Source organism: Schistocerca nitens, chromosome 2 (assembly GCF_023898315.1).
Source record: "Schistocerca nitens isolate TAMUIC-IGC-003100 chromosome 2, iqSchNite1.1, whole genome shotgun sequence".
NCBI classification, from domain to species: Eukaryota; Metazoa; Arthropoda; class Insecta; order Orthoptera; family Acrididae; genus Schistocerca; species Schistocerca nitens.
Genome location: NC_064615.1, coordinates 114,249,790 through 114,276,402, shown reverse-complemented (window position 1 = coordinate 114,276,402; position 26,613 = coordinate 114,249,790). Strand labels below are relative to the sequence as shown.

The following is a 26,613-nucleotide window of genomic DNA, read 5'->3' as shown; positions in this document are numbered from 1 at the left end:
CCGTTAAGTGTCGTGTAGATGCACATTTCTCACTATTCTAGCCTTTGGCCTAATTTGATTTTCACTTGATGCTCTGGGCATTTTCTCCTGTGACATACCACTAAATTTACCAAAAAATTGACAATAACCTCGGAGAAAATTGCTAATTAATAGTTGTAGAACTGATTTCTTCTTGTATGCCTAGACTGCTAGATCAAAGCAATCTAGACAGCGATTACTTTAATCTAGCAATCTAGGCGGACAAGAAAATATTTGTTTTACACAACTAAGTATTGCACAATTATAGCACATAAATATTTTAATTCAATAAAACGTATAGCGGAAGGTAAAATACGCATTCTAGTAGCTGAACAGTCATTTCTGAAATATCTTAAAAGTACTGTACAGTAACCGCGGTCATACTGACCAGACGAATAATTACATGAAACACTATGAGTGTTGTGTAATTGTTCTGAAAAAGTTTTGTTTTGCAACTTTTAGAGCAGCAAGAAGAATTAAGGGTGCCTAATCAGTACGAACTTGATAAAAACTTTGTTCAAGTTCTTATTTCATTTCATTGGATTCTTCAAAGAGAACGGCAGTATTATGTGAACAATGTGTAGTAAAACATCAAAGGAATTTCGCGGACAACTATCTTACTAGCGAGCAACAGGAACGGACAGAGATTAAATGAGGGGAATTACAACGGTCTGAACATCAAAATGATGTCACTTTTATTTTTTTTAATTGCTTCAGTAAGCCCATCGTTTATAAAAAGCAGCAGATTAGTTGCTGATTCCGTCCCAGATTTTCAAAAGAATTCGATTCCTTCCGTTACGGTCAATTGCACATTTGCAAGAGACTTTTCCAAAATCACCGAAAAAGTTGTTGGCTGTATCCTCCAGTCGGAGATACGTCGCTTTGATAGCATTAAGTCGAACGAAATACGCATTGAAGTTTCATAATAACGTCTGCATTTCCCGTTTAGGTGGAGAACTCAAGATCGCGGAAGCATAAAATAGTTCAAGTGAAAACCTAAGCTTTTAAGCAAAATTGCAGGCTCAGTATGAAATTTGAGTAGTATCATGAGTAATTTGAGTAGTTTTGTTGCATTAAAGGCTTAGTAAATGCTTTAAAACAAGTAAATTTGTTCGCGCGGAGGGATACACTACCAGCTGCTCGCGCAGTCGCTGGTACTTGACGCGGCGCAACGTCGAGCGGCTGTTCAGTTGCACAATGGCGTGCGTTAAAGCGTGTTGTATGTGCTGTGAAGTCTGTTTCTGAGCGGGGACCGGCCCAAAAATTGGCCTGTCCAGGTTACGGAGACGTTGTCGCAAGGGCCAGACGAACATCCCTCGTACCGACGGTCAAGTTTTGGAACGATATCCACTCAGGAACAAGCTTTACTACGGTAAGCTGTTTTATCTGTTCTTTTGTTTCATTCTAAGTTCCGTAAACTTGTTTCAGATTATTTACTTGCAGTATTCATTGCCTTAACACATTCTATGTACGGCTATATTGTATTATATTTCACCTTATTTTGCAATTAGTAAGTTACTTTGATATTACACCATATTGAGACAACCATACGTGCGATATATATATTCGTAGAGATGTACAAGTAACAGTCATTGAGTTGGAGGTAGCCGCCGAATGCTAACGAATTTAACACTTCTGTTTCAGGAAAAGAATCGGACCTGTCGTTCCAAAAGGGCGCTGATCCGTCATTTCGATGACGGCGAAGTCATCGAGTTTGTATTAAAATCTGGATATTATATATCCGTGAATAATTACTACAGAAACCGAAGGTTTCCGTGAGGGTGGAATAGGATAACATCGTTTTGTGTTATGTGCTTTACAATTTACGGCCCTGAAGTTGTAAAGTCTTCCAGTGACAGTGTTTACGTGCATATTTAGTGATCCGCGTGTGCGGAACCGTAAATTAGGTGTTTATATAGTACAAACTGCAATATCTTGTGTTCGTGTGTAATTGCCAAGGAGATCCAAATGCAAGTGGAAAATACTCCCACCTTTAACCTGCCTATTTCAAGGCTGAAAGATCAGGAAGAGGCTGCTCCGCAAGACCAGCAGCAGCAACAGCAACAACAGTTGCAGCAACAGAATGCCGTCAGTGACGCGGACTGTGATTTGCTCAAGCCTGATGCACAGGCGCCTCCGCCGGTGGCCCAGGGTGGCTTGTGCCCGAACCTCCCCGTTGTTCCTCCACCTGTGTCACCATCTTCGAGACAGTTCCCACCAGTTTCTCTCGTCGCCGATAAGTACCTGATGCTGGAGCAAGTTGAAGGCAGCACGCTATGTCGGTGTATTAACGTCCATACGCAAGAGGAACTCGTGTGTAAGGTAAGAATTGATTTGTGTGTACCATCATGTCAAATTTACTGTCTCATATGTTTCGGATTCACTACGAATAGAAACTGCTTCTGCTGCCCCAAATTGACTTGCTTTTGTTGACACTGGCGTGTATAACAGTTTGTTTTTTATTTACTTTTTAAAAGCGGTAACGGAAACATGCTTAACTTGCATATGCCCGTCTTTGTTTTATGGGCTTTTGACACAACGAAGTGTCATCGGCGAAAACAGATTTTTTAGTAGTATAAAAATTTGCGTGTAGTGTTTGTATATACAATCTTTGGAAGGTTAGTGGACGCGACATCTTTTTTGACGTTAGCGTTAATGCCAAACTTAGATGGTTGTAGAAGAAATCCGTTCGTTGGAATAGGCTAAGGCACACATCGCGTTCGTTGCCTTCTCCATGGTTACCTCAAGTCATTGCTTGAATGCCGGAATATTTACAAAACAATTTTACCATCTGATGTTCCGTCATGTATGTACGTTATTTTGTTTGACTTTTGAACGTCAGAGAGCAAACGAGCGTTAACGTGTCCCTTTTGGAGCGTCAAACCGTTTGAAATAAAATATTGCATAGTAACCAACGTGAACATAATTAATCAGAAGACTTATTTTAATTGGCAAATAGGCGACGCTGCATTTACTTCTCTTTTCTGTATTATAACAGATTTCCATTTTGTGTGTGTGTGTTTAAAAGTCGTAACAGCCGTCTCGATATAACTCACTGAAATGACTGTAAACTACGTCTAACACTTCGTCTACAGTCGATCTACTTCTTACGTCTACAGGCGATCTTTTCCATACTTACATCGGCTTCCTTAAAACTTTTGTATTGAATTTCCTGGAGAACAAATACAGTTCACTAGGTCCTCAAGTTACTTTTCTGTATCATGTAGAAAATAATCAAAAATGCAAAATGCAGGAACTAACATCAGCGGTGTACTTGTACATGCATTTGTAACATTTAGTTGAAATGTGATGTCTTCAGTAGCTGCGCCTGCAGCATAGACACTCCGGAAGACAGTCGAATGAGCGGTAATCGCTCTCAGCCGTCGGCGCTGACCTTGGCCTGATGTTCCGGCCTGCCGCTGCACTTGGCTGGCGCTAGCAGCGCTGCGGCTGTGCTTGCGTAAACTGGAGACCTTGTGCAACTCGGGCCAACAGGCGTTTTAATCTTGCTCCATCCTGTACAACATTGTTCCACGGAAAAGGGAAATTTCATCCCTTGTCACTTGAACAGATTGATACTAGAGATTGAAGAACACCTTGCTCATGTGTCGTGCCAATACATTTTTTCCCCAACAGGCCCAATGGAGATGAAATTGATTGAGTGGCCATTTCCTGCTCTATATTTGCCCATGCGAATCGAGATAGCTGTTATCGGTCCCAATATAGTCGCGATTGGGGGAACGGTAAACGGTTTTAATTCATTCTGAATGGTAGTTAGTGCGCTGCATTTAAATGTCGCCATAGTGCACCCAATTTGCAACTAGGTCAGCAGGCTGGCCTCGCCGCTCCGTATTCGTCACCGCCGGGAAAAAGTGGGGCGCAAATTGCTTGTAACACTCGGACCACTTCGCATATCTCCTGTCACGTACTACAGGAATAAAGACTGGAAGTGCGTTAGCCATTGATGAGGAATGCGAAAAGCACAAATTAAACTTTGTCACGGAGTAATAATAGTGATTTATTTATACACAAGTTGCCCAATATGGTGCCACAGTGTTTCGACCAACACGAGATTTTTGTTCTGAAAAATTCAGCGTAATGTTCTTAATATGCAGAAGTTGTCAACAGTTTCCAGAATGAGATTTTCACTCTGCAGCGGATTGTGCGCTGATATGAAACTTCCTGGCAGATTAAAACTGCCCGCGAAAGGCAAAGGTCCCGAGTTCGAGTCTCGGTCGGGCACACAGTTTTAATCTGCCAGGAAGTTTTGTCAACAGTTGTCTGTTAGTATATATTTACCAATAGTATTGAAGTATTAGTTGTTGCCTGGTGATACTTTTTCTCCCGGGTTTGAGCACGACCAACTGCACAGAGGTTGTGGTGGCTGATGAAATGTCAAAGCTGTGGTGCAGTACATAGCTGTGAGCTTACGTGAAGGGGCAGCTGAATAGAAATGAGTTTTCACTCTTGTGTGTTGCTCAGAATTGCTTTTTTGTCATGGATTTCTAACGATATTGTTGCTGTAGGTGGGTTAACCCTTCATGATAAATAGCGTTGGTATGACATGAACTGAAATAGTAACCTGAAAAATTAACTTGAATTTAATCGTGTTGTATGGCATGTATTGAGATCTGCGAGCATGTTGTACATTTATGAAATAATTTTCACTGTTTGTCACGTTTTGCAAATAATTATCGAGAGGGATGTTACGAAATCTGTAGACGACGCTGACGGCACCTCTGCGACTGAACTATTTTACGATCTGCAAATTATGCTGCAAACTCTTTGACATTTGTTACGTGTTCGAAGCACGTACATAGACGTCATGGCATCACGGGAAATATTTGCGCGTTAGGAAATGGGCCGCAAATTGCGTGGCCTAAGCCTGTGTTGGTGGTACAGGTGGTGGGACGAGAGGCGGGCGGCCTGCTGGCAGCGCACCATCGACTGGACGAGCACCCGCACGTGAACCGGACGCGGGAGGTCGTGCTGGGCCCCAGCTTCCTGTACCTGGTGTTCCCGAAGGCGCACGGGGACCTGCACTCGTACGTGCGCACGCGCAAGCGCCTCCGCGAACACGAGGCGCGACAGCTGTTCCTTCAGATCGCCGAGACGGTGCGCGCCTGTCACGAGGAGGGCATCGTGCTACGAGATCTCAAGCTGCGCAAATTCGTCTTCGCTGACGCCGCCAGGTTGGTACCAGTGCCGCTTTACCGCAGCGTTTCATTCGTCTGGTTCGTTACGTGGCTCTAACCAGAACCGCCTGCAGATGGCTCTGCTGTCTGGCCACGATTGCGACTGTGCAGTGCAGCCAACTGATAGTGGGCTGTTGCCAACTCATGGCGTGCGGCGACAGAAGCTCTATGTAAAATTGAACATTCAGGTCTTTTTATTTTGTGGCCGTGAACTTTAATAGTTCATGAAAATACAAAACGATGTAGATATACCAATGTTTCTGTTGTGTAATACGGTGTAATAGTGCCACTTATGTTTGTATAGAATTTATGGCAAAAGCACTGTGGGTTGCCAACACACACAATCAGAAAAACGCACCTCGTGCATAATAATGAACTGGACGTGCGTAAATGGAAGCATATATATTTTTATTAGTCGCAAGGTGCGGCGCACACAATAGATTTTGCTTTAGAGCCTGTAATAATTTGTGCGTATTTTACGTACCTTGCCCTTTAGTTGCACAGCAGTCCAGTAACATGAGTTTATCTATGCAATGTGTTTTAACGCCTGAGTCTCGTTGTTATAGCCATTATCCACCATTAACAGCAAAAGTATAGAGTAGAAGGAATTCTGTCAGCGGTTGCCGTGAGGTATGGTGGAAACAAGAGGTGTGTCAATTGTGTCGTGCTATGAAGCCAATGAGAGCTGCAGACGGAGGACGCGTTTCAAAGTGATTCATTCGGAAGAGTGTGAAAAGCTGTTGTAAACGTTGATTATAAATTTAATTACTCGTTGTTTGAGCCGCAGTTGTTTAAACTGTGCTAGTAATTGCAAACCGAAGACAGCGTCGCATTCTATGACATTAGAAAAAAGTGAAATATTTCTCTGCTGTGTTGCTACGCAGCCCATCTGCTCCCGCACAGTAAGCGAATTTGTTTTTCTTAATTAGGTGGGTGGGCCAGTGTTTGGTAATATATCGCACGTGCGCCTCTACCTATCTTCTTCCATGGTTGAATTATAAAACATTGATCGACTTATTCAAAAGTATCAGTTTTTGTTGCACTTCCAGATAATTCCATCCATGCAAACCTTAGAATCTTTAGTCATTTCACCACCACATTTGATAAATTTTCGTGTCTCTGCAATTAATCCACGAGACATGCACCAACGGATGGCATCGCTTTGCAGAGCTAATTCGCTTAAATCAGCCCACTTTGTAGCAGTGGCAGCCATAATCACAAAATATTACTCACTAACACACCAAAAAAATAGCAAGCAAAACAAAGACTTCATCGTCGGCGCTAGAAATAAATTTCCCCTGTTCTGGCCTCTTATTGAATAGGTCAAAGACTCATCCCACTGGCTAGGCGAAACTGATGCGTTGTCAGCCCATAAGCAATAGGTAGTCACCGCCGCGACTGCTACTTGCCGTGATCTAGACGTTAGATGCAATTTTCTAGCAGACTTAGACATACCTTTTTTTTCCGGGCCTTGAAAACAAAGTTCTAACGACAACCTTCCTAGCATAAGGGCTGGTAAATTATATAAACAGATTAGCTGTTTAATCACTACTTTGATACAAGGAGGGCGTTTATACAGCTTGTACTGCATTAAATTTTCATTTGAGGGGAAAGTACTGCTACAAAGAAAGATGTATATTCTGATTATTGCTCAGCTGTCGGATCAGTGTGACGCGAAAATTGTGTATAAGTAACATTGATCCCATGATTTACGTAAAAATAACGTGATACTATGAGTGTCAACCCGAAAAGCGAATATTCTGCACGTTCATGCCATCTCGAATAACTAATTTAGGATAACGGGTACCTACTCGTTTTTTCAAAACGGGCCTGTTAAAAGTAGCTTTTACATGTGAAGAGTGATTATGGGTGCCCGATGAATAAGACAACAGTCGTCTGCATAACAGTTACTTTGGTACGTAAGTGTCGGTGACACGTAAATGTTCCGCAAGTGATTCAGCATTTCGTGCGATGCAAGCCTATAGGCGGACAGCAATTTCGGTGATTGTTCACAGTAGATGACTTATGAATGCATGTACGGTAAAGACACGCAGAGGCAAGATGATGAAACGTCATGCCGGCTCAGATGTTTTGGGAAGTCACACAACTGTACACAGTGCAGCTGTTAGGAATTTAATCTATTGGCGCGGGATGCTGGTGATACAAAGTTTTGTAAGTGGCTTCACGTCAGCTGTCTCTGCAAAGGCGGCCTGTACGAATGACAAAACTTTCTTCCAAGGAACTGGAAAGTGTTAGTGGTGGTCTCTGTATTTATTAAAGGGCTTTCGCTAAGGCCGGTATTACACTATCAAATTTCTTTGTCAAAGATTTGATCAAAGATGTGATAAAATATTCCGTCAAATATATTCGACAAAGATCTTGGACGTAGCGCTAGAAGGGGTATTACACTGTCATCATATGTTTCGTCAAAGTGCAAGATGGCTGACAACAACAACTTGTTATTAACCGCAGCAGTTGCATGTACCACAATTGCACTGTGTGCACATGCGGAAGAGAAGCGGGAGGAAAAAAGGAAACACATCTGGGTGAAGCCGTGGGTTTTACGACGACACGATAAAAGCATTCAACAAAACTTGTTACGTCAGCTTATAGTGGAGGACGTAAAGTCGTACATCAATTACTTAATGGATGAGCATACATTTCTGTATGTGCTCAATGAAGTGTATCCTCATATCACAAAGCACAATATTCACTTAAGAACTGCTACATCTGCAGAAGACAGGCTCACTGTAACACTCCGATTCCTTGCTACAGGAGAGGGTTAAGTTGTGTTAGGTTAGGTCAGGTCTCCAATCTTCGTAATCTATTTTTGTATTCAGCGTGCCTCACGTTGTAAAGCGCCTCATCAGCTTCATACATCTCTATTAATTTTGTAGTTGTCGGCTCACACCAATTGTATTTACCAGCAATGTTTATAAAAACACTACAGACGACAGAATTCAGCGATGCTAGCGCTCCATGTGGTGACATGTCACATTGCGGTGAACAGAAGACAAGCGACTTCTTTGATCAAATCTACAGCAAGGCCCCAGATTTGATCAAATATTGGACGACATTTGACAAAGTTCCCTATTACACCATCAAATATCTTTGACAAAGAAATTTGATAGTGTAATACCTGCCTAAGCTGCTTCCAAAGAAGTGTGTGTGTGTGTGTGTGTGTGTGTGTGTGTGTGTGAGAGAGAGAGAGAGAGAGAGAGAGATAGAGAGAGAGAGAGAGAGAGTGAGAGTGAGAGGGAGGGAGGGAGGGAGGGGTGCAGCTGGCGCCACGTGCGAGGCTTGCGTTCTCTTTGTGCTCTGCCGTGTTGCAACTGCAGTGGGCTGGGCTGCCCAAGGTCCGTGACGAAACGCCGGCCCACCTGCCTGCTTAGGAAATGAAACGGGCGGCGCCGAAAGTAGGTGACCTCGGGTACCACGCCCCCAACGGACGCGGCCGGTCGTATCCTTGACCCTCGGGTGGGTCTCTTCTCTTTCGTAGAGAGCTGTCTTCAATCGACCAGTTTAAACACAAGAGCTGTTTATTAACAGTCGTCTTCTTGGGTGAAATAGCCTCTTTGGAACCAACTGATAATGGGAGATCAGCAGATTACCGTAGGATCTGAAACACGGTGTAAGTTGCTACTTACGCACAAGCAGCTTTTTGCCAGTTTTGGAAGTCAGTGTTTGGGAAAGGAAATGGGAGTTTGAAAACACTCAAGGGTACTGTCTGAATGACATAAGTTTTGTTCCTGCTACGAGAAAGTCTCGCTGGGTCAGTGGTAAATTGCCACACGACAGATTCCCAGGCCCTTGGTTAGAATCCCGGTCAGTTCTAGGATTTTTATCTGTCATTTATCACTTGTTCCACGTCTGACAGTATTTGTGATTGGAAAATGCTGAGTTGCACCGTTTTTTGGTGTCCACTTTAAGCTGCATGTCCCCTCTATAAATGATGGGAAAATCAGTTCAAAGGCAACAGCACAGCCCCTCAAGCAGTACCATGGTTAGGGAAGCACTCCAGCCTTAGAGTTGATGGCAGCTTTACTTAACAGGAAAGATGCCGAATTATATAGTCGTGTAGATGGCGGCGTTTCGGAGTCCCGCGTGAATGAAGTAATAGTAGTCTGCGAAAGATTCAGGCAACGGGCACTAGGCAGCGAGTTCACGGTCTGTAGATGATGTAGGGATTTGTATCAGGAAACATGGCTTAGAGACAAGTCATTCTGTATTTCCTTCCTGAAGATGAGTCGGCACCGAGGAAACATCGTCTATCAGGTTTTTGAGTCAAGCAATCAACCTCGAAGCCGCTGAAGCGGCGTATTAACGAATGACCTCGTGGTAGACCAGTTCTCGGCCGTCGGAGGTGTGCAAACCGCTGCGGTGGCGCAAGAAGTCGCCAATTACAGCTGACCTCAGTGTTCCATTTCCGTACGTCGTGCATCTGAGCTGTCGCCAAACCATTTGGTACCTTGTGAACTTCCAGTATTCTGGCATGCCATTTTTATGCTTTTTCCGACATGTTGCTAGTGTGTAGTAGTCTATATTATCGACATGGTGTGTGCTGTGTTCTCATATGCCAGCAGTGTATAGTGACATACAGTCGCTGTACGTGGGTAATGTTGGTGCCGGCGCCATCGTTTCAGCGCAAGATCCGTGTAAAATAACTGACGTTAGGTGGGGAGGTGGTAGGGGTAAACCTGACCTTCACCTGCGCGCTGGCTGACGCAAGCGGTTTCAGCTTGCGCACTCGCCGCACTTGTTCCGGCAATGGCGTCGCTTACGGCGTAATCGGCATGGAGAACACAGGGCGAATAGCGTGTCCTAAAATAGCACTGCTTTCATCATAGTCCTCACCTTCTAAAATAATTAACCGGATAATCCTAAGTATATTACACGGCAGTGTTGCTACATTGTGGCGGTGTTTTACTGGCTGCCTGAATCCCCGATGTATGTGGAGTGTACAATATTTTTAGTGTCGAACATTACTAAAATTAAAATATTTCGTGAACCCTTGCGAGAATAATGGCTCACATGAAAATGACAGATTAGTCGAAACTGGCCAGTCGTGACTTATAAATAATTTTATTGAATGAAAGACAGCCTTCCAGACTCGTTTTAGTTGGTGAACTTATCTTGGATGTTGACCTGTACATAAAGACAAATGCTAACACGAAAATTTATACAACTGCCACTCGTTTGAAGTAGTCAAAAATGACAAGAACTCTGTCCTGACAAGGGACGGCTGGAATGGGAACTGATCGGTAAATCAGCTTATCCGAGCACACAATAAAAGGTTCAAATGGCTCTGAGCACTATGGGACTCAACATCTTAGGTCATAAGTCCCCTAGAACTTACAACTACTTAAACCAAACTAACCTAAGGACATCACACACACCCATGCCCGAGACAGGATTCGAACCTGCGACCGTAGCAGTCCCGCGGTTCCGGACTGCAGCGCCAGAACCGCTAGACCACCGCGGCCGGCCACAATAAAAGGGAAAGGGTTGAAACCAAAGTACAGGCAGGTTTGTCTGTTGCGAATTTAAAATCTTAAATGCAGCAGCTAAGTTGGAGTCTTGACGTTACAATATGTTACAAAAAGTTTGTCTATGGCTTTACTTACTGTCGACAGATGTTTTTGAATGGAGTTGGTGCCCAGTGAACTATTGTCAACGACGTGGATTATTGACGCTGTCTCGAATTTTCTGAACTGTTTACGATACTTCTCCAGAGTAAACTTTTTTAACCAAGTCGTGATCATACCATCGGCTGTCAATGACATATGCGTTGTCACTAATGGAATGTGACAGCTCGCACACTTTTACTTGGGTCCTGAGTGAAGGATGCCGGGGAGTGGAAGCTTGCAGATTGGAAGCTAGCAGGTTGGCTGGTGAGGCAAGCCCTGCCTCCTCCTCCCACAGCGGCCAGCTTACAGCATGCAAAAGGGATAAACGTGTAAGAAAATGTCGCAGAAGTGACACGAAAGTTGATGGCGAGTTGTTACTTGACAAGGTACAGCCTCTTCGCTCTTTTCGTTAAATAATACGAACGTCACTACGCACAAGACTGCACCGGATCAAAACTATATTCACAACGGCTGCTTATGTTACTGCGCACAATACCGTTAATTAGCTAATGTTGGCAGTGACAGTAAACATTAGAGATAGACAAACTTCAACCGTTCAGAGCGGCCAAGTCAAGAGCACTATAGTACAGGAAGTGCAAGAATCGGTCATCTGAAACCTCTCCCCCATTTGACTGCGTGGACAAGTAGCATCGTCGTCGTCTAATTACCCATCAAGAAACTCTACCCGGCCTGTTTGAGGATGTTCCCCTGAACATACGGCTACACTTGTGGTTGCAGCATAATGAGGCGCCCACACGTAAGTCGTGCTGTGCGCGGATATTTAAATGAATTCTTCGACGGCCAGGTAATTGGCAGAGATGTTCGTAGGACATGGCCCCCGCGATCACCAGACGTGACGCCACCGGACTTTTTCCTGTGGGCGCTCTCTGGCGCCAGAGGTTGGAGAGGCAGAGAAGCGATGCTGGGTCACTGTCACTTCCGGCGCAAGCCGTGGGGAAGAAAGTGCCGTGCCCGGTCGTCGGCCTTGAATAGAGTGGCGGGGCGCCGCGTTGTCGGCTCCGGAGAAAGCGGAAGGCGGCGGCGACTGGCGCGCCTCCAGTGGCCACTGTCGCAACCCGGCGCGCCGGTCGTCGGCCCTCGCAGCCCTTCTCGTGCTGCTCCCAGCTGCGCAGCACCGCAGGTGCAGCTGCTGACGTGGGCAACTGCAGTGGGGGTTGCCGCCTGTGAGAATCCGATGGCCGCGTCATTGGCGTCGGACAGCGTGCCACTGTAAACCACATGTAATATTTGAGGAAATAATCAAGAGATGGTTGTGAACCCACAGCGAACTTTCTGGTGGTACTGCAGTCTAGGTACACTTGGAAAACTTTTTAGAGCACCACAATTTTTTACTACTGTGTGAAGACGGTCGCTGTCATTGCAAAATTTTTGCCGTCTGCTCGTTTTGCTTCACGGCTGTTGCCGCTTCAGTAACATGTTATGTCAGTGCACACCCACATAAGAGACCTTAAATCACAAGGACACCGGAAGACTCGGTAGGTTCTGTGCTCTTCATTCCTCGGCCCGCTTTGTCCACTAGTTTTCAAATCCATGCAGTTCGCGGTGTATTTTTAATTTTACATCTGTATGTACTGAAGCCGTAGTACTACCATGCGGATTTCTCGTGCGATCTTTACTTCTATAATACGAAAGATACTCGGAAAGTAACGTCCGATCGGTAGCGAAATGGAAACCACAGTGAACATCAAAAATATTTTATATGCAGCAGTTTGCTGCACCTTCCAGCTGCTTCTCTACATAGTCGCCACGCCGACTTAGACTTCTGCCGTGGTGTTGTACCAACTTTCCAATACCCTCGGTATAAAAGTGGCCGCCTGTACTTTCTGCCACTTCTCTACGCTGGGCTGCGGCTCGTTGTCTGTGCCAAAGTGTTGTTTTCATCGCCAGCGGTTTATGCGAGCAGAGATGAACATCAGAGGGTGTCAAGTCTGGGTTGTATGGTGGGTGATCAAAAGAAACACTTCCCATCGAAAACGCTGCAGTATTCGGTGCCCCTGCAGTGTGCTGCCGAGAATTGTTCTGAAGACGGAAATGCGTAACAAACAATGGCTCTGAGCACTACGGGACGGCCATCCTGATTTAGGTTTTCAGTTCGGGCCGGCGAAATGCGTAACAATTAAGTTTTGTGGGGATGAGTGAAATCGAGCGAAATTCCCCCCCCCCCCTCTCATAGTTGACGGAAGACATTATCCTGGGCATCTTCACGTGCTCATTGTGTGCACAGAACTCAAAAGAGCGGCGTGATGTGATCTACAGGCATACTAGAAACACTTCCGAACACATCCGTGCAAAGCTCGTATCGGACCGAACTTTCCGAAGAGCCCTCGTACAATTTTTTGTGTTGCCCGTATGAGTCAGAGCATGCTCTCAGCTTCAGCTGCCGCTCTGCGGGGTGGATCATCCCATCCAACACCCTGTGTGCGTCATGGCTGATGACGCAGCGTGCCAATTGCACACGCCTGCGACACGTCACCTTCCTACATAGCACCCCCCCCCCCCCTCCCACGCTTTGTGTTAGTCTTACAAAAGATTCTTCCTTCATTCTGCCGGCCCGCCATCTGACTCTTCTTCAGCACAATGATTCAGAGACGTACATTTTTTTTCTGGCCCCACTACTGGCAATATCTCTGGCGTGCTGTAGACGAAGTTTTGGTTTTATTTTTTTAAATCTAATATTGCTCGATGTTGTTAGCCAAATAAAAATTACGCGATAGTTGACACTTCACGAGTTGTAGCTAGATTTCTCCAATCGGAACGCTCAACGTCAAAGTCGAACTGTTCGCCGTTGCCATAAGTAGTTCACTAGAAGTTTCTCGTTCGACTGCCCTTCATGATTTGTTTGGATCCCGACTCATCGATGTGAGCCCTCTATTTCGTATCTCATCACACGGCGCTAACCACACACTATTGCTTCCTTCCGTAGAAGACGCCATTTAGCGTCATTTATAGTTATCAATATCACAGAGCTCGACTTGCAGTAGGCTTCTCGCGACATTGTGCGAAGCCGTAGTTTTTAAGACTGTCAATCGTTCCGATTGGGACCCCGGAGAGTGATAAATAAGAGCATTTTGCAGTGTAACGGCGTAGCGTAGTGGTCACAGTGTAAGCCTCCCGTGGAAAAGGTCTAAGGCTCGAGTCACGACAATGGCAGCGAAATTTATTATTTTTCTGAATCTAATCAAGACTTCATCATTTTTATTCAATTAATTGATTGAAACTATTTTTTAGTTTCTAATACTTCGCTGCGTCATTTTCATCATAGTATTGGCTTTTTTATTTGCTCTTATTTTTTTTTCTAACTATCTTTGTTTTTCGTTTGGAATCCCTAAAATATGCAACCAACGAATTGTCAACCAGAACGTTAGCCAATGTGAGGATGGTTTCAGGTAACCTGTGACAGCGAGAAATTAGTTTGCTTGAGAAATCAGTTTGCTTTTACTGCCGGAATTGAAATTTTGCTGCGGACGATGTTTGTGCAGACAGACATATGAAATTTTCCTGTCTTGAATTTACTCGTCGAAGTTAGCTTTAAAAGCCGTGAACAAAGCGATGGTGATTTTAGTCCTGCCACAGACTGTAGATCGCCGTTTTCTCGGACACATTGAGCAGCGCGAGGTTGTGGTTAGGTTAAGACACGAGTTTAAATTCAGGGCTACAAAACGTGTCGGGAGAGCATTTTCCGTTTCCGTCATACCCTCCCGGCGGCCGCTTCCAATATTGGTCAGCATTAAACATTAACAGCATTTCTGAAGTGACCCGCCGTGTTAATGTGTCGCCTATGACCAAGTGGTAGCCGGCAGCAGATGTAGAAACACTGTAGTGACAAGTGACAGACTTCTGCGACAAGTAATTTTAATCGGGCTGTAGGTGTATACGTACCTGGGTATAAATGTGTTCTTGGTAAACAGCTGTGGAGAAAGGCAGTAGGTGAACTGTTTGAAGTGGCGGAAAATGGGGAAGGCAATATAATTGATAAAAACTAGCTGTTGTTTTGCTCGAGGGATGTTGTGTTACCGATACTGCCTGCAATGAGGACATGTTGGTGATTGCTGTGAGAGAAGGGAGACATGTTGGGACGGCGCGGCAGCCCGGCGCCCCGCCGGAGCCCTTGACTTTGCGGGCGTGGCGGCTGTCGTCAGCGCCAGGAATAACCGGCAGCTACCGCCACAGCCGCATTCCCCATAAGGCGCCGGCCTTGGCCGCCGCTGGCGACGCAAATACCCCCGGTGAATGGCCGCCGCCCCATCCCTGCCGTGATGATGTCCAGCCTCAGAAATAGCGGCCCACACACCGGAGCTTCCGCTTGCCACCACCTACTTCCCTCTCGGTCGCTGCGAGAACCCAGGACACGTGCCGTCCAAAAAATCAGCATTTGCTACACCGACAGGCGAAATAACTTGCTAGTTTGACGCAAAGCAACATCTCGAGATTTTCGGCGGTAAACAGCTGGGGGGGGGGGGGACCAGAAATTGGGGTCAAAATACTAAAACACGTCGAAACACTGTATAGACGCTGCCTGCTCCGTGGCTGAGGGGTTAGCGTGGCAGAACGCCAAGTAAGGGGTTCGATTCCCGGCTGCGTTTGAGATTTTCTCCGCTCAAGGACTGAGCACTCTTCACTCTAATCGACGCGCAATTCGCCCAAATGGCGTTTTTTAAAGCCATGCATCAAGCTACCCGTCTACCCGATGGGAGGCCCAAATCGCAACTGTGGACACTACAAAATCATAATATGTGGTTTCCCAGGCGTGATCTAAGAGAATGTTACATTGCGGATGCTTCTCCCACAACTTGTTATGCAGTTTCCCAGCCAGAAGAAGATACGTTTAGAGACCAGAAACATTCACATTTCAACAGGCATCTACATCCATGCTCCGCAAGCCACCTGACGGTGTGGTGCGGAGGGTACCTTGAGTACCTCTATCGGTTCTCCCTTCTATTCCAGTCTCTTATTGTTGGTGGAAAGGATTGTCGGTATGCCTCTGTGTGGACTCTAATCTCTCAGATTTTATCCTCATGGTCTCTTCGAGATATACGTAGGAGGGAGCAATATACTGCTTGACTCCTCGGTGAAGGTATGTTCTCGAAACTTCAACAAAAGCCCGTCAACCCTATCTGGTACGGATCCCACACTGCTGAGCAGTATTCAAGCAGTGGGCGAACAAGCGTACTGTAACCTACTTCCTACTGTCGAGGCTGCTACACGTAAAACGGGTTGGCACTTTAGCACTTTGTTCCGACGTAAGTAATTAACCATTCCGCCAAAATAATTCCGCGCTGGATCAATTGAAAACTTAGTGGAATCTCAATCAGAAGGAATTAGATTTCGTTTCTGAAAAAATTAAATGCTGAGGCTTGTTTATTTTTTCACAGTTAAAAATGCTTTCTGGTTTTTGTAACTTCGCCTCCTGCAGAACACAATTGTTTTTAGGGTTCTGTACCTCAGTCGGTAAAAACAGTACCATTATCTAATGACTTAGTTGTCCGCCTGTCTGTTCCGACGGTTCAAAACACTTTTCACAGGAACGGGTAGAGAGACTTCACAGGAACGAGTAGAGATACCAAGTTGAAATTTGTCACATTAAGTTCTACGGTCCCTTGGTGATGTAAAAAAACAAAAAAACTGAAGCTTCTTAGTCAGTGCAGTCAAAATACGACCATTTGTCACATTTTGATACTATTCAAATCGCAAAGCGTGCTTCATGTTGGTCTAGAATCATGAAATTTGGCAATAGTTTCAGCGTACAAGTAAAAGCAAAAATCCGGAAATTGTTAATTTGATAATATATCATACGAAAAAAACATTTTTCTCGCGCTTGTTATCAGACTTCAAACTTGACATTAAAACATCCTCGAAAGTCCTGGAATCACTGGGGCCGATGTCTTCCTAGTATCAATGTCGATAACAGACAAAAACTGTCTATATCTTGAAAGTCCTGGAACGGGTGAACTGTCTATATACATAATTAATTTTGTACGGAACCGTCAGTATGTGTCGCCTTTCCTTAATACGTGACGTATACGTCTCGAATTCACTTCGCAAAAGCTCGTGAAACCTGAGTCTGTACTGTAAGCAGTGTGTTAATGACAGCTGTGAGCCCGTCCCCCTTCGCTGTTCCCATGCTGGCCGCGTGAGTCAGCTCCTCCTGGGCTCTTGGCTGCAGACCACCGCCCTGGGGTGGTTCATCGAGGGCAGCACCCTGTGCGTCACAGCTGATGACGCAGACTGCCAATGGCTCACGCCTGCGACACGTCACGCAGACCCGCCCCCTCCTATATCGAAAGCGTACTCACTCGTTCTGAACAACACTCTCCAGGACCTGGGAATTGTTGTCGTGTTCTTGAGCCCTTATTCAGCACCGATCAGATTGCTTGGAAATGTTTCATCCTCCACCCTACACTCTACTCCCACATGCAGACAAACTGCTTTCGAAGGAGAGGAATATCGTTCCTCGCCACATCGGGAATAATCGTAGATGAAAGCAGTGGTTCCGTCGTGGAACGTGCCCGACACGTGTGGGGGCCACCTCCATGCGGTAATAACTTTAACTGTGAAAGACGTTGCGTGGACATAAAAAGAAAACCGAGCAATAAAATCGTACCAAGAATGCTGTTCACTGACATCAGCCACATTAAGAATATACTCATGCGTAAACTGACACTGAAGAATATTTTTGATATTGCCAGTTAGTAATTATTTTTCGTTGACTAGCTGAAAATTTTGCACCGAACGTCTGTAATCAGTTTCCATTTACTTTCTCCGCCTAGGTTTAATATGGAATCTTGTGCATTGTTGGTTGAGCGATCGACTGCATTACAAAATGTTTTGTTGTTGCTATTTAACAATTTACATGTTTTTCTCTTGCACTGAATATTTTCAGCACGGCTTCGTCCAGCCGCTCCCGTCATGTAACAAACGCAGCATGTTTCCTGTCGTAGTTTTGCTCATTTTTCAAAAGCAACTGAAAATCGTCGGTAATAACAATCCCATGTATATTTGCTGTTTGCACATTCGAACAGTTGCTTGGATTTAACATCCAAAAGAGAGCTATATTCTCTCAATCGTCATAAAGTTATTGTAATCTCTTATGCAGGCTTGTACTTTTTACCAATCGAATTAGTGATGGGAATAAGGTGGAGTACCTGTACTGTTGGCCATTGGGAAACTTAAGACTGTTCAGCTCATAGTCTTCGGCTAGAACCCAGCAGTATATACCATCAACCCAACAGGTTTTCACCCTTCGTGTGGTTGGATATAGCCAACGGCCGTGCCGCAGTGGTAACACCGGTTCCCGTCGGGCTGAGCTAGCACTTGGATGGGCGACCATCCAGTCTGCCGAGCGCTGGTGGCTAGCGGGGTGCACTCAGCCCTTGTTAGGCGATCTGAGGAGCTACTTGATTGAGAAGTAGAGGCTCCGGTCACGTAAACTGACATACGGCCGGGAGAGCGGTGTGCTGACCACGTGCCCCTCCATCTCCGCATCCAGTGATGCCTGTGCGCTGAGGATGACAAGGCGGCCGGTCGGTGCCGTTGGGCCTTCATGGCCTGTTTCGGGCGCAGTTATGTGGTTGGTTATAGGGTGACATATTACGTGCGCTACAAGTAGTTTCAGCAGCCGATAGATTATTCAGTTTTATTATATTACACTGAAAATTACATGAATTAGCACTCCGTCTTCAGGCCACAAGTGGCCCATCGGGACCATCCGACCACCGTATCATCCTCAGATGAGGATGCGGATAGGAGGGGCGTGTGGTCAGCACGCCGCTCTCCCGGTCGTTATGATAGTTTTCTTTGACCGGAGCCGCTACTATTCGGTCGAGTAGCTCCCCAATTGGCATCACGAGGCTGAGTGGACCCCGAAAAATGGCAACAGCGCATGGCGGCTGTATGGTCACCCATCCAAGTGCCGACCACGCCCGACAGCGCTTAACTTCGGTGATCTCACGGGAACCAGTGTATCCACTGCGGCACGGCCGTTGCCACGTGAATTAGAGTATATACTTAATGTTCTCAAGGCAAAGAATTGTAATTTTGTTGAGTGCTCTGCCCTGTAGCCAGCGACTCAGATTATTTCTATTTCTACTTCACCTCACAGAACCCGCCAGGTTAGCCGAGAGCGCTAATGCGTTCCCGGACTCGGGTAGGCGCGCCGAGGGCCGGTGTGCCGGCCAGCCTGGATGTGGGTTTTAGGCGGTTTTCCACATCACCTTAGGTGAATACCGGGCTGGCCCCCCATTCCGCCTCAGTTAATCGAGACGCTGACATCGGAACACGTCCGCACTATTCCATGGATTATGCAAGATGCAGACAGGTGGGGTACATCAATTCCGTCCGGGGGGGGGGGGGGGGGTGTACAGGGTGGCGGCAGGAAGGGCATCCGGCAACCCCTTACCATTAACCTTCCTAAATCCGTACCTAACCATTCCGACCCTGCGAACCGCGGGATAAAGGCACAAGCAAAAGAAAGAAGACTTAAGCTCACAGAATACCACTTTGATATGTTGGAAGTCGCGTCAGCCTCCTCCTCTGTTTTTCTCGTGAGCTTCTCACAGCTCACATGGGAGAGAGAAGAAATGAGACCTGATCGTGGCACCGCACCCATCTCAAAGCCCTCGACGATGACGACGTCGTGCACTGGTTATTTGGAGAGCTCGGGTTGTAGAAGCCACTCTTTCCTGCCTGGAGCCACTAGCACCCTGGATCCGTAGAAAGCGCGACGCGGAACAAAGCAGAACAGGATCTGCGTAGGAAAGTCCGTGACCGTGGTGTGTCTCCGCGACTGGCGGGAGAGAGCGCCGGCGCTTGGGAAATCCTTGAAGTAGGCCTTAACCCAGTTGCGGCCGGGGTGAACGGCCCCCGGCGGGCACCTGCACATTGTCGGCTCTGCGCCTGTTGCTGCATCGTCAGCGGCCGTTGGAGAAACCGGCCGTCTCCTGGGCCTTACGTAAGGCTCTGCCTCTCCTCTCTTCTCGAAATATGTATCGACCTGGCGAGCTGCTGGTGTGGCAACGCGGAAGACGCGCTGCGCTGTGCCGCAGTCGTGTGGCCGCCGGAGCCAATTACAGCTCTTACGAAACTGCTGTCCACTGCCGCAAAGTTCAGCACACAGGCCACCGATAGGTCGCACGCCGATGTCGCGACGGGATCGACTACCTCCTACCGGTCGATTTCGTCCATTGCGTTATTCCGTGGCTGTTACGTGCAGTCAGGTTTCTTTTTTTTCTTCCTATCAAGAACCCACTTGTGATCTGGTGCGACCAGAGATAAATACAGGTGAGTCAAAAAGGACTTTACAACTTTTGAAGGATCTATAAACTTGAGTTAACTTACAGAGCCTTTAAATGTGCCATTTTGTAGCAAACAACCTTAAGTTTGATTCACGTATTGCATCAGTTCCCCATTCCGCCACCCGGCACTGGTACGGAGCGTGCTCGCTGTGTTTTGGTTGACACCACTAGTTTTTTTTTCCCCGAGTTTTCATCAAAGACCGTGTGTGTGATCGTCCCGCGCGAAACAGTTCGACGACCTGAAAAATCAAATCTACGCTGCCGTTAAACAAGTTATGCCCCATCTACTGCGAGTGTGGGAAGAAATTAACTACCGCAGGGGTGTTTGCCGCGTCACAAATGGTAGTCATATCGAACCAAAGCGCGAAACTTATATGTGAATCTTTAGGTTGCTTGTTGCAAAAAATTGACCGACTCTGTAAGTTATCTCAAATTTCTATATCATTCCAAAATTGTAAAGCCTTTTTTGACTCACCTTGTACAGCCATATCATAAGCGTCGAAAGAAAGCGCGTAACTGCTAACGAAATTAAAAAATGGTTCAAATGGCTCTGAGCACCATGGGACTTAACTTCTGAGGTCATCAGTCCCCTAGAACTTAGAACTACTTAAACTTAACTAACCCAAGGACATCACACACATCCATGCCCGAGGCAGGATTCGAACCTCCGACCGGAGCGGTCGCGCGGTTCCAGACTGAAGCGCCTAGAACCGCTCGGCCACACAGGCCGGCAACAAATTAAAAAAAAGTCGTTTATATTTAGATATCGGCACAGTTGCTGAATTATCTCTAATATGTCGGATGTAACAAATTTGCATGTTATACGAATGTAGAAAATTTTGGCTCTCGCGAAAGAAACTCACTAACCTGTTCTGATAAGGCAGTGGTAAACTTAAATGGAAATGTCTCTGCGAGTACAAACATGGAAATGTTCTAACAAGGAATGAAGGGAGTCAGGTCTTAACAGTGTGTTTTAAAATAGAAATTCATGAAATTAGCAGAAACGTGTGTTAAGGTTGCTTTCATAAAAAACTGTGCTAGAAATTAAATGGGGGGAAAATAATAGATTTTTAACGTTATCCAGAACGCAAACCATCTTTAGCTTCCGCAGCTATTTTGGAAAACGTATCTGGCACTTTCATTTCTCCGAAATACTTCTTGGCGATTCCATATACATCTTCCACCTACTACTTCCTGATGATTTGTCACTTTACTTGTAGTTCTTTGCGAAACTTTCTCTCGGTCTGCGCAGAAACTGCGTTGTATTGCACAATATACTCGGTGGGTGTCAGTATTTATAAAGCTCTGCAGTCTTCAGTATATTGCACAAACCGTCAATACCGATCGCACTGTCAGACTGTCAATATTATTCTGAGCATGTGAGAGCCCTTTAAAGTTGTCTTTTCATTGTGCATACACGTATTCAAGGCAACTTCTGCAACACTCATTTTTGCGTTGCCCAGCATTAGCGTCGTAAGAGAAATTGTGTAGAGGCGCTTAGATGTTAGTGGGCAGCAATTAAAGGTCTTTCTGTCGAGTATTTAACGCTGAAATCGTCAGTTTTTTCACCACTTTTGCAGTATTCGCATTCACCTCAATAGATTGTATAGGCAGCGTTTGTTTCGTTAAATCTGGTTAATTTTCTATTCAACATTTGGTTTTTCAAGCGAAGATAATGGCGTCTCAGGATTAAGAAAGTAGAGCCTGTGTAAAGGGAACCTGTGGGGGTTAAAAACGTGTTAATCGCGTGGAATTGACCCTCCGCGCGCAATACAGACTGTAATACAGTAACTTTTTTGGGGCTATAGTATCATTGCAATCGGATGTACTCCAGATGTGGTTATAGTGTATTAATTCTCCTGCATACTCTTGCTGAGAAAGCTTGGGTCGTGGTCAGCATTCATTAAGGTGAATACTAAAAAAAAAGTATATCAACACTGCACATTGGCTGGCCATCGTGTCATATCCAGACGTCTGGGACGCAGCCATCGTGTCATATCCAGACGTCTGGGACGCTTAGTTTTAATAGGGAACTTCGTTTTGACCGAATCTGTGCCCATTACTAACATCGGAACATAAATTAATTCGTATTGTTAAAAAAAAGTTGAGATTAAAACAGTCATCGGCACGAATACAGCCTTACCCTGAGCCGCACAGATCGTAGAGTAGCAAGTAAGAAATAGCGTTTTGCACTAATCTTTCGCACATCACGAAAAAACCGAAATAAGACGACTGGGCGGGGCCTGAACCTCGCTGTTCCGGAATAAGAGTGCAGTTTAATAATGTGCCACCTCGCTCGGTGTAGGTGAACAGTAGACGTGAAGTGTGAACACTTTCTATTAGAGTAGGCCGTACTGAAAATGAGACGAAGTCCGTATTGTCCGACTGTGAGTAGGCCGGCTGCCGCTGGGCGCATCCACTTTCCCCGTGCTTTCTCCGGATGCCGGCCGGGTTCAGTCAACCCGCTGCCCGCCCGGAGAGAGAGTGGATCCGCTGGCGGGCCATGGGCCGCCCGTGTTTCGCAACCCGTGCCGCATCGGCCAGTCTCCCCGTGATCTAGCGCACTTTTACCGATTTCACCGCCAACGTCCCCAAACTGTGCCGTGTGCTAAAAAGTGAAAAAAGCCTCACGGATTTAGATGGTACGCCATTTTTGTTTCACTTAACGTGTTTACTAGGCCGGCCCGTGGCCGTTGTACAAACGTGTCTTCATTGTTGCGACCACTCATTGTTGGATTTGCATTTGCAGCGTCCCAGGTGCTGTTAAAAGGGCCGCGCGCGAGAATCTGTTCGCTGTCGCCGGCATATCGGGTCAGTCACTTAGCGTGGCGCAACGTGTGAACTCGTGGAAAGTCGATTCGAAAGGCAGGTGGAGCTGCCTGCGCAATACGGTGCCCGAAAGACGCGTGCTTTACAAAGAGAATTATTTCGAAACGGCCGAGCGTGAAATACCACTCGGCTTTATTTCGTCTACTTGAGCAACATTCATTGCGTCTCGTCTCAGTTTCTTGTCTGCGGGGGCGTAGCGGCGATGGAGTTTTGACGTAAGCCATTCTTCGCTGCCATAAACTGGCACACATCTGTGCGCTTACGGTTCCAGGGCGTTCATCTGTCGCATTTCGTGAAAAGTATTTGAATACCGGTGTAGCTATACAGTCAAGAGGTATTGCGCTGGCCCAGACTCTTCTTGATGAACAGCGGGTAAAAACTAATTTCATTGTCGTATACTGATGTAGTAAACGCCGAAATTCCATTTAGAACTTCAACACATGCGCCGCTGTGGGATTGTCAGTGTGACGGTGGATTGGCGTGTGAAGAGGGGAGATGGCTAAGGCAGGCAAGCGGAAGGTTTTGCAAGGTCTGACGTCACGTATTTCGAATGGAGAGTTGAGTAACGGCTGCGGCGGCCAGGAAACGAGCTGTTTGCAGTTACGACAGATCGATGAAAGAGCAGGACGTGTCGCCATGTGACGAGCGATATTCAGGGCCTTTTCACACGTGAATTTACATTTAGCGACCTCTTATCTCGACAATGCAGGTAGAACTAGAAAATAGTACTCGTGCGCAGCTGAAGTGCCAGTTGTTAAAATCGCACTCGGACACACATTATAGTCAAATTTGTAGTCAAGAAAACACATTCATGTCGTATTTTTAAACGCGTGCCACCCAATTAAATTACGATTTTATGGGGGAGGGGGGGAGAGAATTGTTATATTAATCAATATTTCAAGTGACTTAACTGTGTGATTGCAATTGAGTGTTGTGTGAAATGCGTGGCAGTGTAAAATTTTCCCCTATTTGCTTTGATATTTGACAATTGCCTCAGAATAATTGTCCCGTTCGTCATAGAATGTTATTAGACAGTTAAGTCACCATTCCCAGTGGCAGGTTGCCTATCTGACAGCTTCTGGGGGCAGCAGAAATATAGTTTACAGTATTCTGTATAATTACTGGCTTAATTAAAATGCTGGCATAATCTACTCATTAAGGCAAACTTGAGTGCATGGCATCTCCTGCTTAACTGATTGGCAAGAAATAATCACTTTTAAATTTCCTGTGTCACTCTGTCTCCACCATTTTTGTGCCTAAATTTAATTTTTGTTTGTTTTGTTTGCAGATCGCATCTGAAGCTGGAGACTTTGGAAGACGCTGTTGTTTTGGATGATCCGGATGACGATTTGCTACAGGATAAGCGAGGTTGTCCGGCGTACGTCAGCCCAGAGATTCTACGCAGTCACGCACAGTATTCGGGTCGGGCAGCTGATATGTGGAGTCTCGGTGTAATACTGTACACTATGCTAGTTGGAAGGTAATCATCATCTTTCAAAAACAAACACAAATTAGTCTTCATAATTTTTCAGCATATATTTCCAGAAGTCGCTTGATGCTCACTTGCCTTTCTTTGTTCCAGGTATCCATTCAATGATAGTGAACACGCCAGTCTATTTGCTAAAATAAGCAGGGGCCATTTCGTCATTCCTGATCACCTATCATCTCGGGCAAAGTGCTTAATTAGGAGCCTGCTTCGTCGAGAACCCAGTGAAAGGCTGTCTGCTGAGGATGTGCTGCTACACCCGTGGCTCGCAAATGAAGAACAGTTGGAAAGCTCTTCGCGGCTCGATCAAGTAGTTCCAGTATTCAAAGCAAAGTGAACATCTCTTCAGAGGGACTGCTATAGACTTCTTCAGGAAGCCAAAAAATTTAAAACTGTGAAGGATGTTTGTGGGTCTATTTCCATTTTCAGGTTCCACAGCCATGTATATGAAATTTGACTGGGACCAGGAGCTGCATTTTGTATCCTGCATAGAGCATAAATATCCTAAATGTCATTCTAAAGTGAATTGACCATAAATTTTTGTGTTATTCACAAAAAGTTATGTTGCGCATTTATTGTTGTAGTTTTCGCTTATATGATAATTGCTGTGGCACAATGTTACCTGTGTCTTGCATCTGGAGTCACACATCATCAGTGACGTAATTGCTCTTCTGGAGCAGGCACAAAGCAGCATCAGTTATGAAATTGTTAAGATTACATGTACCCGTTGAATATTCCTTTATTAGTATGTGTGTGATTTAGCAGTGTTAGCCGTGATTTGTTGTTTCCCAGTAGTGTCGTTGCTGTGCCTGTCCTACTGCTGCGACTACCCCCCTCCCTGAGTTCCTGACCCTCACTCGCCCTGCCTCCCCTAGTGCACCTGTACTCACTGCAGTGTGCTTCCAGTCTGTGTGTGGCAGAGAGAGAGAGTGAGCTTTCGGTTGCTGCAAGAGATCTCATTGGCATGTTATGCAAGATGTGCATATTGTAGCAATTAACAAATCTTCCAGAAGGCATTTTTGAAAGTATGAATGTTGTGTGGTACAAAAAGTGTGATATTGCAATACATCACAGTAGCAAAAAGTTAATTTTTATTTTGTTACAGTAAGACTTTCGGACTGATAATGCTAAAATTAAAGTGGCAGTTAAAATGCCATTGCCATCTGTGGGAAACCACATCTCTTGTATTCCATCAGAATCACTCAGTTATGTTTTAAAGACTGATTATCAGTACCAGGATGCAAAAAATAACACAACCAAAGATCTAAAAGTATTGGTATGTTAATTGCAATAGCAAAAATTTCTAGTACAAAAACATTGTCTGGTGTAAAAAGAAAAAAAAGAATGTGCCAGTGTCGCTTACACGACCCACTCCAGAGCTGGGTTTTTGGAATCGGCCACAACTTCCATTGCATCCTGGTCTGAAGAGATATTTCGGTTAAAATTGTGATCTCTTTTTTTGAAGTGGGATAGCCCTCAGGAAGGTGTACTGTCAAATGTCACACTAGAACTGAAATGTACATATATTTTTTTCCTGTGTAAATAGTTTACGTGAATATTTGTTAGTTTATGACTAGTAATAGTAATAAATAATTACATCAAAATAATTGTGGGTTTTCTACTTTTTATATCACATAAAAGAAAGTTGTTTATTCCTCTGCGGATCATTTCACAATTACATAGGATTTGTTAGTTATGACAAAGGTGTGCGCGCGCGCGCACACACACACACACACACACACACACACACACACACACACACACACATTGCCTGAAATGATTTGGAAAAAGCTAAGTTCTCCTGAATATGAGGTCAGTGTCATAACTGCAAATTGTCACATGTCAGTTCTGAACCAGCAGGGATAGGTTAAAGAAAGGGTAGAAGTGAATAGATGGCACTGGACCTATGCAATCCATTTTGTACCCTGAAATTAATAGCATCTTGAAAATGAATGGGGAGGAGCTTCATAAATTAATGTAAAATGCATGTCTTTGGGCAGAAAGAAACCTGCATATTTGCTTGCTCGTATTACAATTTGCATTACTTGTTGTACCCCATTATTATAGGAAATTAAGCTTTGAGCTGATGCCTTTTAAGTGACAAAAGGTTTTTTCCAAAATAATGCTGAAATACGCATCTATGTACT

General features: G+C 45.3%; 1 protein-coding gene and 1 pseudogene across 1 annotated transcript; one reads left to right on the top strand and one right to left on the bottom strand.

Annotated features, from left to right (window-relative positions):
• Positions 1–1,204: 1,204 nt before the first annotated feature.
• Positions 1,205–26,073, top strand: LOC126235789 (tribbles homolog 2). The gene is made up of 5 exons (XM_049944598.1): positions 1,205–1,390; positions 1,663–2,340; positions 4,921–5,210; positions 24,269–24,460; positions 24,563–26,073. The coding sequence occupies exons 2-5, from the start codon at positions 1,987–1,989 to the stop codon at positions 24,801–24,803; spliced, it is 1,077 nt and encodes a 358-aa protein (XP_049800555.1). The 5' UTR covers positions 1,205–1,390; positions 1,663–1,986; the 3' UTR covers positions 24,804–26,073.
• Positions 18,729–18,845, bottom strand: LOC126238187 (5S ribosomal RNA; annotated as a pseudogene).
• Positions 26,074–26,613: the final 540 nt, after the last annotated feature.